The sequence below is a fragment of the Xenopus laevis genome, chromosome 4S (genome assembly GCF_017654675.1).
Source record: "Xenopus laevis strain J_2021 chromosome 4S, Xenopus_laevis_v10.1, whole genome shotgun sequence".
NCBI lineage: Eukaryota > Metazoa > Chordata > Amphibia > Anura > Pipidae > Xenopus > Xenopus laevis.
This window is the reverse complement of record NC_054378.1, coordinates 22,003,590-22,018,779: the sequence shown is the minus strand read 5'-3', so window position 1 is coordinate 22,018,779 and position 15,190 is coordinate 22,003,590. Positions and strand designations below refer to the sequence as shown.

At 41.5% G+C, this 15,190-nt stretch overlaps 1 protein-coding gene across 3 annotated transcripts in view; it reads right to left on the bottom strand.

Annotated features, from left to right (window-relative positions):
- Window positions 1-1,719: 1,719 nt before the first annotated feature.
- Window positions 1,720-15,190, bottom strand: part of LOC108715307 (cGMP-inhibited 3',5'-cyclic phosphodiesterase B) — a 57,381-nt gene continuing 43,910 nt past the window's right edge. For 2 of the 3 annotated variants that reach the window (XM_018260361.2, XM_018260360.2), the window contains exons 11-16: window positions 15,062-15,160; window positions 13,113-13,309; window positions 4,136-4,339; window positions 3,710-3,871; window positions 2,910-3,156; window positions 1,720-2,524 (exon numbers count right to left, since the gene is read on the bottom strand). In XM_018260361.2, coding sequence (XP_018115850.1) covers window positions 2,295-2,524; window positions 2,910-3,156; window positions 3,710-3,871; window positions 4,136-4,339; window positions 13,113-13,309; window positions 15,062-15,160 — 1,139 coding nt within the window. In that variant the 3' untranslated portion in view covers window positions 1,720-2,294. Of the gene's footprint in view, window positions 2,525-2,909; window positions 3,157-3,709; window positions 3,872-4,135; window positions 4,340-5,456; window positions 8,251-13,112; window positions 13,310-15,061; window positions 15,161-15,190 lie in introns of those variants that run through there. The other variant, XM_041561037.1, reaches the window with a different exon arrangement.

Below are 15,190 nucleotides of genomic sequence, written 5' to 3'. Positions count from 1 at the left end.
GTAGAGAGGGCTATTCTGAGACAATTTCCAATTGGTTTTAATTTTTTATTATTTGTGGTTTTTGACTTATTTAGCTTTTTATTCACCAGCTTTCCAGTTTGCAATTTCTGGTTTCTGGATCCAAATTACCCTTAGCAACCATGCACCGATTTGAATTAGAGGCTGGAATATAAAAAGGAGAGGCCTGAATAGAAAGATGAATAATAAAAAGTAGCAATAACTAAAAATTTGTATTCTTACAGAGCATTTGTTTTTTAGATGGGGTCAGTGACCCACATTTGAAAGCTGGAAAAGGTCAGGAGAAGAATAATATAACAACTATAAATAAGAAATAATGACCAATTGAAAAGTTGCTTAGAATTAGCCATTCTAGAACATAATGAAAATTAACTTAAAGGGGAACCACCGTTTGTGTGAAACTGAAATGGGTTCGTGCACCAAAGGGATTTCCCCAGGTCCCTATCATATGGGGGGAGACAAGGCAGATAATGGTTCCGCACATGGGGCACGCACCCGCGGGTTCCTTTCCTGAAAAAATCTTGATTTTTTGAAAACATTTTTTTTGGATTTTTTTTTTCTTTGTGGTTTTAATCCAAAGGCATGCATATAAAGGGTTAAACGTGTTCAACGCTGGCGGTACAAAATCCATACTGAGTGTGAGAATCCCGCCGTTGGGCGTGTGTGGGCGGGGCATAACACGTGAGTTCTACAGACCAGTCCTGAGCAAGAGTGGGAAAAAAAAATTATATATATATATATATATATATATATATATATATATATATATATATATATATATATATATATATATATATATATATATATATATATATATATATATATATATATATGTGGAAGGGCTGTGGCACACACTTACTGGAGTAGAGACCCAGGTGCTGGTCAGAAAGAAATTGTATATTCATGTAGAAAGCTGACGCACACTGGGATTTTCTCAAACAAGAAACATATTTATTGGATCGACGTTTCGGTCCTCACATGGACCTTTATCAAGGTCCATGTGAGGACCGAAACGTCGATCCAATAAATATGTTTCTTGTTTGAGAAAATCCCAGTGTGCGTCAGCTTTCTACATGAATATATATATATATATATATGTATGTAGAAAGCTGACGCACACTGGGATTTCTCAAAAATGAATCATATTTTATTGGATCGACGTTTCGGTCCTCACATGGACCTCTCGATAAAGGTCCATGTGAGGACCGAAACGTCGATCCAATAAAATATGATTCATTTTTGAGAAATCCCAGTGTGCGTCACCTTTCTACATACATAAAAAAAATTTCTGACTAGCACCTGGGCCTTTACTCCAGTAAGTGTGTGCCGCAGCCCTTTCACATACACATATATATATATATATATATATATATATATATATATATATATATATATATATATATATATATATATATATATATATATATATATATATATATATATATATATATATATATATATATATATATATATATATATATATATATATATATATATATATATATATATATATATATATATATATAATCATCGTTACCTAAATAAAAAAAATAAAATCCCTTCATTATGGAAAAACATTATTTTTTTGTGGGTGTGATTATTTTTTTTTTTGATTTTTTTTTTCTGGAATCTACCACAGAACGGCATATTGAAGTGTATACTCACTGCATACCTGAAATAATAATAATAATAATAACGGTAAAATAAAGGCAGATTACATGCGGCAATAAAAGCACCAAAATCGATGCATCTGGGATTTTCCAATCTTAAAAATTAGACCTTTTTTTTTTTCTTTTTGGTCACAGTTTTTTCTCCACCCCCCCTCAACGATTCTCGTTCCATCTGCCAGGAAAAGAAGCAAAAAAAAAAAAAATGAATACAAAAACCCCCCTTCAAACGTGAACTGTGAGTGGCAGCAGAGACGCTGGCGTGGGGGGCGGGGCGAACGAGGCGCCACTTTGGTAACAGAAATGAAGTGCGAGTTCCTTGTGCAAGGGCTCGGGGAGAGCAAGGCAGCATTAGACTCTGGTATTCTCATACCAATTAGGGCACAGAGAACTTTGCATCGGGGATACGGGGGGGGGGGGGGAGTCATCTACCGAGTTTGTAGATCCAAGGGGTGAAAGTGCATAGAAAGTGGGGAACTGCTGGATGCTGAGTCTAGCGCAGCAATAATCCGCTCACAGTAATAAGGCCTTTCAAAGTTACAGTGTGGGGAAGGGATGGGGGGCAGCTCAGCTCGGCACTCGGGGTCGGAGCCGCCCATCCCATAATTCTCAGCATTTTTTCTCCTCCCCGGTTTGTCGTTCTTCTTCCTCATCAGCTTCCTCGATGACCTGGATGTCGTCAGATGGAGGCTCGGAGGCACCATCGTTCTGCTGTTTCGTTTGCTCGGATTTGCTCTTCTCCTCTTCCTCAATGGTTTTCTTCCAGACATTGTGGTTCTCCCGGAGGTGATGGATCAGTGGGCAAAGTATCCGCCTCCGTGTTTTCCGCCTCTGAGGTTCTGCAACACACAAAGCAACAAGTCAGTGGAAACCTTTTAGGCTGTTGGGTCCGGTTGTTACAGAGTTGGGGATGATTCTATACGGCTTGGTGACCTGATGCCCCACGTGGTTGGCCAAATTGGTCCCAACTGATGGTTTAGAGCCCAGATAACACAAGGGGTCCATGAAGACCCATCAGCTGAAACCACATCCACCACCAATGCGGCCCTTCTCTGCTAGGATTTTCTACCCAGCCCAATGTATACATTATGGACAGGGCCCATGTTTTGGGCAGAAAGGTGCCTTATTGGCAGAGTGTGGCCAACATATGTGTGTGACACTGAGCAAATCAATCATCTTTGGGAAATGCCAGGACCCCCCCCCCCCACACACACACACACTTACTTGGATTAATATCTTCCTCTATCTCTTCCTCTTCAGAATCCAGGTCTTCCCCTTCTTCATCATCACTTTCAACAAGCTCCTCATCCTCTTCGAGCCATCTCCCGGGCAGCAGACCGGCGGCATCATATGAGTTACACAGGGGCCCCACTATGTGTGTAATGAAAGATTCCTGCAGCTTTGCGAGTTGTGGAGCGGAACGATCCATGAATGGGCTGATGGGTAGTCCCAGACTTGACTCTTCATCTCCCTGGAGGGGACATTTATGGTCACTAAATAAATACTAATATGTATGGACAGACATCTTCAAACTGTTGGACACATGGACTTCTTTCTGTTATGCCAAGTTTACAGATAGGAGGCAGGCCCGGAGTGGCAATCTGTGGCAAATGCCATAGGGGCTGCTATAAGGTCCCATAGAAAGTCAGTATTTAGTGGGCTGGTGGGGGCTGTTTGGGCCTCTATGTGGGCTGATTGGGTCTCTGTGTACCTGAAATGCCAGGGCCTATTTTAATTCTCAGTCCAGACCTGATTTGAGGATAGTAGTGTCTGTAAAACATATCCGCAGCTCATAGGCTGGGCCCAAGGGGAATTTCTGTCCCACTATTGCTATTAGTTTCTCCCTTCTCTGATTGCGACTCTTGAAACAATGTAGCAGAGGTTCCTCCCAGCTCTGTCGCCTAATGAATTGAAGATTTGTCCCCAACATGTTATAATCTACACTTCAGCTCAACTACACATCTCTGCATCACCCTAACAGTAATTTACCGAGAAATCTGTGCAACAAGGTGCCACATACACACCTGCTCATAGAATTCATTTACAATGCCTTCTGTCCACTTTAAGTGCAATTCCCGGATTTTTGCAGGCCCATTGATGTCGGCCAGCTTAATGCACACTTGGCAAACCAGGAGCCGGTCATTCTCGTTGCTCCAGTCGATACCAATTCCATTCACATCATTGACCTGAGAGAGGGGGCAAACAGAGCGGTAATCAACACATGTGGCTTTGTCCATAGATGGAATGTTCTGGGCACACAATAGGCTATACCCTGTACTGTACTGTCTAAGGGAAACAATATGGCACCTGCCTACTCCCATATGTATAAATACAAATATACAGAGAAGGAATGTTCTGGGCACACAATAAGCTATATCCTCATACTGTACTGTCTAAGGGATTCAATATGGCACCTCCTACCCATGATATCATGCATTTGGGAGACAGACCTTGGCATTGAACTCAGCAAGAAAGTCGAAATGCTTTTTGAGGTCGGTGGCGAGGATGGCTTCTATCACCAAGAATCGAAATCGCTTGAACTGCACATGGTCCAAGTAGGAGAGGAAATTATGTTCTGGCTGTGACAAAAAGAGGTTCCAGGCTGAGGCTGCATGATGATTCTCCAGCACTGACCGGTCATTGTAAAGAACAGCCTGAATGTGGGCAAAAATAATAGCAGATAATTCAGAAATGTCTTACACTGTAATCTTATACCTGCGACTCTTCAGCTGTGGCTGCTGGGAGCTGTAATTTAGCAAAGCCAGCCCTGGGTATCCCTGGAACTATAGCAGGGTGACTGTTACCCCAATATTTCTGTAACCTTGTTATGAGCTAAGGGGACCCAGCCTGAAGGCCAGTTAGGGGGAGATTTGTGCCCTGGGTACCCCGGGAACTATAGCAAGGTGACTGTTACCCAATGTTTCTATATATCTGTAACCTTGTTATGAGCTAAGGGGGCCCAGCCTGAAGGCCAATTAGGGGGAGATTTGGGGTGAGTGCTTATTTGTGCCCTGGAACTATAGCAGGTTAACTGTTACCTCAATGTTTCTATATATCTTTAACCTTATGAGCTAAGGGGGCCCAGTATGAAGGCCAGTTAGGGGGAGATTTTGGGTGAGTGTTTGTGACCTGGGTACCCCTGGAACTATAGCAGGGTGAAGGCCAGTTAGGAAATAGTTTTGGGGTGACTCCTAACTTGTAGGGACAGTGAATGGAAGTAGATGGCACTAGTATTGCAGCTCCATGGCACAGGGCAGAATTAACCTGTCGCATGGAAAGTGAATAGTAAAATGATAATATTAATATAAAAGAAGCTTTACTCCCACAGTTCCAATGTTGAATGATTCAGAGATAAATCAATTTAAAATCTGTAATGTCTGCCCTGAAAAATTTCCCAATCTGCCTTCATGGCCATGTCAAATCGATTTTCTAATGGGATTAAATCTGCACTCAGCTGATCCACCCTAATCAAATTATACGCAGGGGGGCGACCCTGGTTTGTGCATTCTAATGAGCTGGGAGACAGAGGGGACTAAATGATCCCATCAGTCTCTCTGCACAAACTTCTCATTTCCATGATTGATTAAGCACATAAAGCCACGTGGGCCTCTCAAACCGAGATCCACGGTTTCCGCACCCAAAACCCTTTTAGTGGAAAGAGCCAGAATGCAGATTATATTGGTGAGTTCTAATGAGGCCTGATGTGCCATGGATTTTTACTCATTGGTTACTGAATGGGACGTAATATCGCTGCTGCCTATGTATCTTTGGTTATAGAGTGCCATATATATACAGCCAGTGCATAAAGGGACAGACTAAGACAATTTTGAATATATGCAAAGTGGCGTTTCATTGGCTGTGCAAACTGTTTAAAGGGACAGTAACTGTTTTTGTTGGTTATTTTTTTACATCTAAGAATCACTTTTGGGGAATTTAACATTTTAATTAATATGCATTTTTGCATTCTGCCACTAGGGGGAACCATGAAAATAGAAAGCTCTACAGAGTGGGCAGTTTGCTGATTGGGTGAGACTACTCAGTTGTGTGCCTGACTGTACCAGTAGTGAGAAGACAAACTGTGATACATAATCTGGGATAGGAACAAACCTCCATAAACTTTCATTAACCATCATCAGCCTCTATCAGAGGTATCTTCAGCCAACATCAGCCTTCATCAGTTACAATCAGCAGTGATCATCAGTCAACATGGGTTCTGATCAACAACCATCATTAGCATCATCAGTCACCATCAGTTAACATCAACCATCATTAGTCACCATAAACCATAATCATTCCACATGGGTCGTCATCACCCATCATCATTTATATGGGTCATCGTCATTTACCATCATCCGTTTTCATCAACCATTTATCAGTCATTATAAGCCATCATCAGCCAACCATCAGTCATTCATCACTCCATGTGGGTTTTCATCATCAACCATCATTAGCCACCATCAATCGTCATTATTCACCATTAAACATCATCATTAAACATGGGTCATCCTCATTATCCGTCATCAGCCTTCGTCAACCATCCCTCAGCCAACCATCATCTATCAGCCTGGTTCCTTGTCATTAACCATCATCAGTTAATGTCAACCATCACCAGAAACCATCATTGATCCACATGGGTCATAATCATCAACTATTATCAGTCTCATGAGTTATCATCATCAGTCACCATTAACCACCATCATTCAACATAGGTCATCATTTACCATAATCTCATTAGTAGTCATCATCAGCCATTATCGGCCAACCATCAATAAGAAACACTCACGAGTCATCATCAACCATCTTCTCTTTATCAGTCACTATTAACCATTATCAGTCACCATAAACTATCATTCAACATGTGTCATATTCATTAAACATCAGTCATTATCAGCCATCCCTCAGCCAACGACCATCATGAAACACAGGTCATTAACCATCATCAGTTAATATATATTAATATCCATCCATAATATATATTATTATCAGTTTTCATGAGTCATCATCAGTCACCATTAACCATCATCATTCGACATCATTTACCATCATCAGTAATTATCATCAGCCATCAATATCAGCCAACCGTCATTATACACAAGTCGTTATCATCAACCATTGTGTCTTCATCAGACACCATTAACAGTCATCAGTCTTCATCATCATCCCACATTCCATCATCATTCCACAAGGGTCATTATCAACCATCAGTCTTCATGAGTCAGCATCATCAGTCACCATTAACCATCATAATTCAACATGGATTGTCATCATTAGTCGTCATCATAAACCGTTATCATCCAACCATCATCATTCCACGCAAGTCTTGATCATCAACCATCATCAATCTTCATCAGTCACCATCAGTCGTCATCATTTCACACGTCACCATTAACCATCATCATTCAACATGGGTCCTTGTCATTAACCATCATCAGTTAAGATCAACCATCAAAATATATATATATATATATATATATATATATATAGATATAGATATAGATATATATATATATATATATAATCTTTCATACAGCTGGAGCACTCTTGTAAATATAGGCAACTGCCAGGGTGCAGATTATGAAAAATTGTAACTTGGACAACAAAAAAACCGCACTCACAGGACTTATAAGGTGCAAAAATAAAAATGATTTATTGCAACGTTTCGGCTCCTACACTTAGGTTGCGTCCTCTTCTATAGGCTATCATGGGTCTTCTTATCATAAAAAGGTAAGTTGGCTTCAGAGTTTACTATTTCCCATCAGTCCCTCAGAGCCTTCTTCACTTGTTGGCTGGCATCAGTCCATTCAGTAATAAAGATAGGATCCAAACCCTCCTTGGATGGTTTCTTTTGTTTCTGTAATAGGTCATTCTGCTTATGGAGACGAGCCCTCTCAAGCTGTTCTCCTATGAGAGCATCCGAATACCCTCTAGAGGCAAACTGTTTTGCTAGTGTGGTGAGTTATAGTTCAGCTTTCTCCCGATTGAAATTATTCCTAATCACTCTTAGGAATTGTGAATACAGACCCCCCCCCCCCGGGACATATGAGGAGGGTGGTGGGACTGTGCTTGTATAAGACTATTTCTGTCTGTTGGCTTCCTATGTAATGTGGTATGTAGCCCTTGGTCCTGTACATAAATACTCACATCTAGATAATCAATCTTTTGTCCGTCATGTGTCATCGTCAACTTAATGGGGGAGTCTAGGTCATTTATGGAATTCCATGAGTTCCCCCTCTGTTCCCTGCCACAGTAATAGCAGGTCATCGATATAACGTTTGTAAAAAATGATCCTTTCTCCACCCGAAGGAAGTAAGTAGAGGGCGTGGCCTGTAACGGAGACTGACATGGAGGCCGGTACATACCGGGGGTGAGCATGCGCATTCCTGGCCAAAGTTGTGTAGTTTACAATGGGGTGAACGGCTTCTTCCTTTGGATTACGCCTCCTGTCCAAAAGGCGACAGAGCGAGGTTCCATCCAACAGCTGCTCCCATTCCTCTGGGGTAAGTTGCGAATGGGTTTTTAAAGCTTCAGCATACACGGGTAGTATGGTGTTCTCACGTTTTGAGCACTAAACAGCACGCAACTATATATTAATGGCATATTAGCTCACTTACAATGCACTTGTATATAATATGGGCATAGGAGACATCTCTTTAAGGTTAAGCGGTTGATTAATGTAATATATTTATACACTCCCATGTAGTGACGCACACATGACCCCATGATGTCACATGCTGTTTCTTTGGCGCCATTTTGGGTTTAAATATGGATTGTTATTTTCACTGTGCACACCACCTGAAGATATATATATATATATATATATATATATATATATATATATAGATAGATAGATAGATAGATAGATAGATAGATAGATAGATAGATAGATAGATAGATAGATAGATATATAATTTCCAGTTGGGTCTCAGCACACCATTCAGAAAAAATTAATTAATTAATCCAACCCAGGTGCTATCCAAACGTGCTTTCATACAAGGATGTGGATAAATGGATGCACACCAGGATTTTTTAAAAAGTTTAAAACTCGCTTTTATTTAAATACTTAAAACATGGTCAGGTCAACGTTTCGGTCTCCATCTTAGACCTTTGTCAAGACCCAAATGGTTGATTAAAAAAGAGCACATATATAGATACATTGATCCCACCCACAAATGGGTGGGATCGAGCGAGTTAACGAAGCTCCGCAAGACAATGGAGGCGTTTGAAGTTGAGCACGCTGCACTAATCAAAGGAGACGCTGCACCGGAGCTGATTAGTAAGACCGGCGCCGCTATTGAATCCTACAAACAAGATTTGCTGCGATTCAAACGTGAGAAACTTCGCCGTGTTAACGAGGACTATACAACCCATCGAGTCTACCGCTGGCTCAGCGGCGAGCGGCATCCCAGTCAATTTAACCCACGGTTTAGGAGAGCTCCAAGACGCAAACTTCTGAAACCGTTAAATTCTGTGGACACCAGCTCGGGGGATTCCGAGGGCGATGAGTCGGGACCTACGAGTTCTCAGGTGGTGAGTGTTACTGCCGATATTACTCCTACTCCCCCTTTTTTAGAGCAACCCCGGACTGTGTCAGACCGTCCCCCTACGGGTCGGGGTCCCGTAAAAGGTACCCAACACGGAGGGGCAAGAAGGGGCAGATCAAAGAAGGATTAGACATACCAATCTACAATCTTTCCCAGCACACACTGACCTTAGCAGAAGCAAGTTTGTTACGCAAAGGGTTAACTTTTGTGCCCACTTGTCAGTTTAACCAATTTGAATGGGAAGTTGATTGCTTTAAATTTTGCCGGATGGTGAATCTAAAAGATTACTTTAAAACCGTGAGTGATAAAGAATTACCATCTTCTACATTGAGATTGAAAAGTACTTTCACACCCCCTTTGATTAATCCGGCTATAAAGCTGTTTAAGCAGGTTATTGAAAAGGAGGGGGCAGCTTGGTCACCCCAAGACCACAGAAGGGACAATATAACAAAAGCAGAAAGAGCGGCTATCAAAACCTTGACTGCTGACACCAACATTGTCATCCGCCCAGCGGACAAGGGAGGAGGGATTGTAATACTGAATTATCACGACTACAGCAAAGATATCAAAGATCAATTAAGCGATATTAAAGTTTATAAATGCTTGCAATCTGACCCTGTGTCCCAATTTAAGAAAAAAGTTGATATATTGGTAAATTTGGCTTTTCAACAGGGCATCATTGATGCACATTTGAATAATTTTTTGTTACAGGACCATCCTAGTTGCCCTTTATTATATTCTTTGCCCAAGGTTCATAAGAGTATGACGTGTCCCCCTGGCCGCCCGATAGTCTCGGGGCGGGGCTCATTATTACACCCCATTGGGATTTACCTTGACAAAATATTGCAACCAGTGGTTCGTAACACCCCAACTTACCTTAAGGATACCCCACATCTGTTGGAGTGTATTAAACAGTTGAAATTGCCCACTGATGGACCCATCATGCTAGCAAGCATGGATGTAGTCAGTCTGTACACTGTCATATCACATGAAGCAGGGTTGGAGGCAGTTAGACGTTCCCTACTTGAATATGAGTTATATGCAGGCCCACCGATTGATTTTGTTTTGGAATTATTAGAGTTAGCACTATCACTAAACTATTTTCGTTTTGAAAATTCATTTTATTTACAGCTACTCGGGACGGCGATGGGAGCGGCCATGGCGCCGGCATATGCTAATCTTTTTATGCATCAATATGAACAGCATCACATTGTGCCCAAATACGGCGATAATTTGATTTTTTTCCGTCGTTTTATCGACGATTTAGTGATTGTCTGGAGAGGCACAGAGGTGGAGTTCAGTGCAATGGTTACTGATTTGAACATTAGAGAGAGCCCAGTGAAATTTACGTTTACTGTACATCCAATAAGAATACAATTCTTGGATGTGGAACTAATACGTGATGGAGACCATATTGCCTATACTTTATTCCGTAAATTGACCGACAGAAATACCCTCCTTCACTATAAAAGCTTTCATCCGCGACATCTGAAGAATTCCTTACCTGTTAGTCAGTTTTGTCGGGTCTTAAGGAATAATTCCGACCCCCACCAGTGTGAGCAACAGATTGAGGATATGTGGGTAAGGTTTAGCGTTAGAGGGTACCCTGACGAAGTTTTACGAACGGCCCTGGACACGGCACATAAAAAATGCAATGATACATCTGATAGATGTAAACAAAATCCGAAACTAGTCTTTAGCACCAAATACAATGTGGGTACTAAGGATCTAGGGAATATGGTTAAAAGGCATTGGAACATTATCGGGGCAGACAGTGACTTGGCTAATGTACTCCCTGAACCGCCTATGATTAGCTATAAGCGTGGAACGAACTTACGCGATTTACTGGTCAAGACTGACCCAGTGAATTGCTATACTACTAATAAAAAAACATGGTTAGCAGATTTAAAACTAGGATGTTTCCGCTGCCCAAGCTGTACGTCCTGCCGCTACATGACTCCAGGCACATCCTTCTTACATCCCCACACGGGCAAACGCTTCCAGATCCGACACCACATTACTTGTACTACCACACATATAATATACTTAGTAACATGCCCTTGCGGGCTGTCCTATGTGGGAAAAACGGATCAAACCCTCAGGCTACGCATGGATGGCCACCGATCTGCGATTAGCACGGCTTTTAGGGATGGACAGACACAGAAACCAGTGGCCAAGCACTTCCTTGAGAGGGGCCACAGGCTGCCCACCTTCAAATATATAGCCATTGATCACATTCCCCCCTTGAGTAGAGGTGGGAATAGATCCAAGATGCTACTGCAACGGGAAGTGTTTTGGATCAAAAAATTGAACACTTTGGCTCCCTCGGGGTTAAATGAACACTGCTCCTTCTTATGTTTCTTGAATGAGCGGTGACAATCTTTTTGTTACATGAGACATATTGATTGAATTCGGATAGTGGATGTGTGCAGTTCCAGTGGGTGTAGTAGAATAACCAATCACTGGAACAATGTAATGTTGAATATTGGTTTAAGATTCCATAACTTTATATTTTGCCCTGAAGTATCAAGTTTCTGTATGGTCCATTTGTTCAATTTTTGTTTTTATTTACAATTTCTCTTGTCTGATTTACCTGGGGCTGCACTGAATGTTTTTTGAAATTGCCTGTATACACATAACAGGGCCAAATATTTTGATTTAAAATAAACAGCGGCAGGGTAACCATTTGTGGGTGGGATCAATGTATCTATATATGTGCTCTTTTTTAATCAACCATTTGGGTCTTGACAAAGGTCTAAGATGGAGACCGAAACGTTGACCTGACCATGTTTTAAGTATTTAAATAAAAGCGAGTTTTAAACTTTTTAAAAAATCCTGGTGTGCATCCATTTATCCACATCCTTATATATATATATATATATATGTGTATATATATATATATATATATACACACACACATATACATATATATATATATATATACACACACACATATACATATATATATATATATATATATATATATATATATATATATATATATATATATACATACACACACACACACACAGTCCTGTGAGAAAGTAGCCCTTTCTGCACTCACGCCACAAACAGTCGCTTGTTGTATGCAAAAGCTCATTTAGACAAGCCACAGTCATTTTCGACTGATGAGACATTATTTGGCCATAACAAAAAGCGATTTTCATGGCGGAAGAAGAACACATTCCAAGACAAAATACCTACTACCTGCTGTCAAATTTGGAGGGGCTGTGTGGCTAGTTCAGGAACTGGGGCCCTTGCAAAAGTTGACGGTCGGATGAATTCAACCCAATATTAACAAATTCTTCAGGATAATGTTCAAGCATCAGTCACAAAGTTGAAGCTACGCAGGGGTTGGATATTCCAACAAGACAATGACCCTAAACACACTTTGAAATCTACAAAGGCATTTATACAGAGGGAGAAGTACAATATTTTGGAATGGCCATCACACTCCCCAGACTTGAAAATAATCAAAAATCTATGGGGTGATTTTAAGCAGGCTGTCTATGCTCGGCAGCCATCAAATATAACCAGAGAGGTTTTGTATGTACGGATGGTCAAAAATACCGCCATCCAGAATCCAGACACTCATCAAAGGCTATAGGAGGTGTCTAGAGGTTGTTACATTTTTAAAAGGAGGCTCAACTAAGTATTGATGTAATATCTCTGTTGGGGTGCCCACCTGTCTAATTTTGTTATGATGCTTATTGTATATTTTCTGTTAATCCAATAAACTTTATGTCACTGCTGAAATAAGGCATGTTACATATTAAAAGTTGCTACTTTGAAAGCTCAACCAATGATAAATAAAACTACAAAGAATTAAGAGGGGTTCCCAAACTTTTTCATAACCAAACCATGTGCAAAGCTGAGGCAGATTTACCTGCGGTGCATTGGTGGCCACAAGAAATGCGTTTGTGCGACCAGGGTGGTCATAGTCATGCATGGCTGCTGCCACATACAGGGCCATTAACTCAAGAGCAGGGATATTGGATGAAAGACACCCATAGCTATCATCTAGAAGCTTGCAAGTCTTTGATGCCAGGAACTCTTGTGTGGCTCCGCCCTCTGCATCTGGATCTGGAGCAAAAAGACATTTTACATAGAAGTTGCACTGGTGAGAAGGAATAGTAAGGCAGCTCCCACTGACTGCTAGTACACAGCGCCCCCTACATACAATAACATATGCCGACCTGTTTTACTGAACATTTATAAGAAATAAAGGGAAAGTTAATAGCGCATATAAATTGTTTATAGTTCAGTTGATCCAAAAATATGGAATCACATCCGCCCCAGAAAGCCCCATAGTCAGCAACGGCTCTGGAAATGTGCAGATTTAGTTGCGTAGCGGCTTCCCTGAGCCAAGAGCTGGCTCCCGTTCATAAATTATATTGGGCCCTGTGCGATGGAGTAAAGCTAATTGCATTTCTCAGCAACATGGGAGAAAAGCAAAATAGATGCCAAAGTCTTAATTTAACTAAGAAGCACAGGGCGAGCAGGACTCTTGGCGGGGGGGGGGGGGGAGAGTACGGCGAGAGTGATATGGGCCCCTATAGAAGGATCAGAAGGGACAACGCTCCATGAGTTCAGCCCTGGAGATGCCCCATAGGTTATGAAGCTTATGGTCCACTAAATACAAGAATAAGGGATTTAGAGCTAAAGTCACAAAGACAGGAGTCAGGGATTAGTTACCCTTTATCAGTTTCTTAACCCTATGTTAAGTACAGAAGCTGTGCACACAATAAGCAGCTCCCATAGGATGGGTGGGACCATAGACAGCTTCTGCCTCCCTCCAAGGGAAGAGGGTGATGTTGCTGATGCCAGAGTAATTGCTCAGCATATGAGTCACTCAAAAGCGCATTTCTAAAATTCCCCCTATGAGTCCAGTGCAACAGCAATCAAGTTAAATTGTTTAACCCAGGATATTTTTAGTTTGAGATGTTTTAATTTCCTAATTATGTAAAGAAATATTAGCCTAATGCACAGGCACAAAGTTGCTGACTCTGACTGAGAATAAACTTCTCATCCAGCAGAGGAAACTGATGCAACTTGGCACATGAGCCGAACAGATCAGCACTTGCCCATCATTCGCTTAATATGGAACCAAATAAGAAATGCTCTGAAAATTACTGCTCAGGTTTAGGACCAGAGCAAGGTCCTACTGGGGAGGGGAAGGAGCCTTTGAGAGGAGTCTCTGTGGCTGTGGGATAGCAGGTATAGTAGGGAGAGATGGTGCCTATAGTTACAGTGGGATGATAGTCTCTGGGAAGGGAGTGTGACTGTGGGATAGCAGGTATAGTAGGGAGAGATGGTGCCTATAGTAACAGTGGGATAATAGTCTCTGGGAAGGGAGTGTGACTGTGGGATAACAGGTATAGTAGGGAGAGATGGTGCCTATAGTAACAGTGGGATAATAGTCTCTGGGAAGGAAGTGTGACTGTGGGATAGCAGGTATAGTAGGGAGAGATGGTGCCTATAGTAACAGTGGGATAATAGTCTCTGGGAAGGGACTGTGGCTGTGGGATAGCAGGTATAGTAGGGAGAGATGGTGCCTATAGTAACAGTGGGATAATAGTCTATGGGAAGGGAGTGTGACTGTGGGATAGCAGGTATAGTAGTGAGAGATGGTGCCTATCGTAGCAGCAGGGATAACAGTGATGGTTGATAGTAGGGACAGAATAAGGAGAGAACATTTGGTGATTAAATATATAAATGTTGTATATACAATAAGTCATGTATTTAAGTCCTACATAAAAGTGAGCTCTGTGCTGCCAGTGCTGTCAGAATGGAAATCTATAATTAAGATTCCCACCAGGCAGAGGTGTGAGTTACCTGTATCATCGCTGTGAATGTCTTGGAACCCTGGGATTGGCCGGGTGCTTAAGTACCACACTGAGTGGAGCACGTCTGTGGCGTGAATACGATTATGGTCTGGGACAGAGAAGAAAAACACTTAGAGAC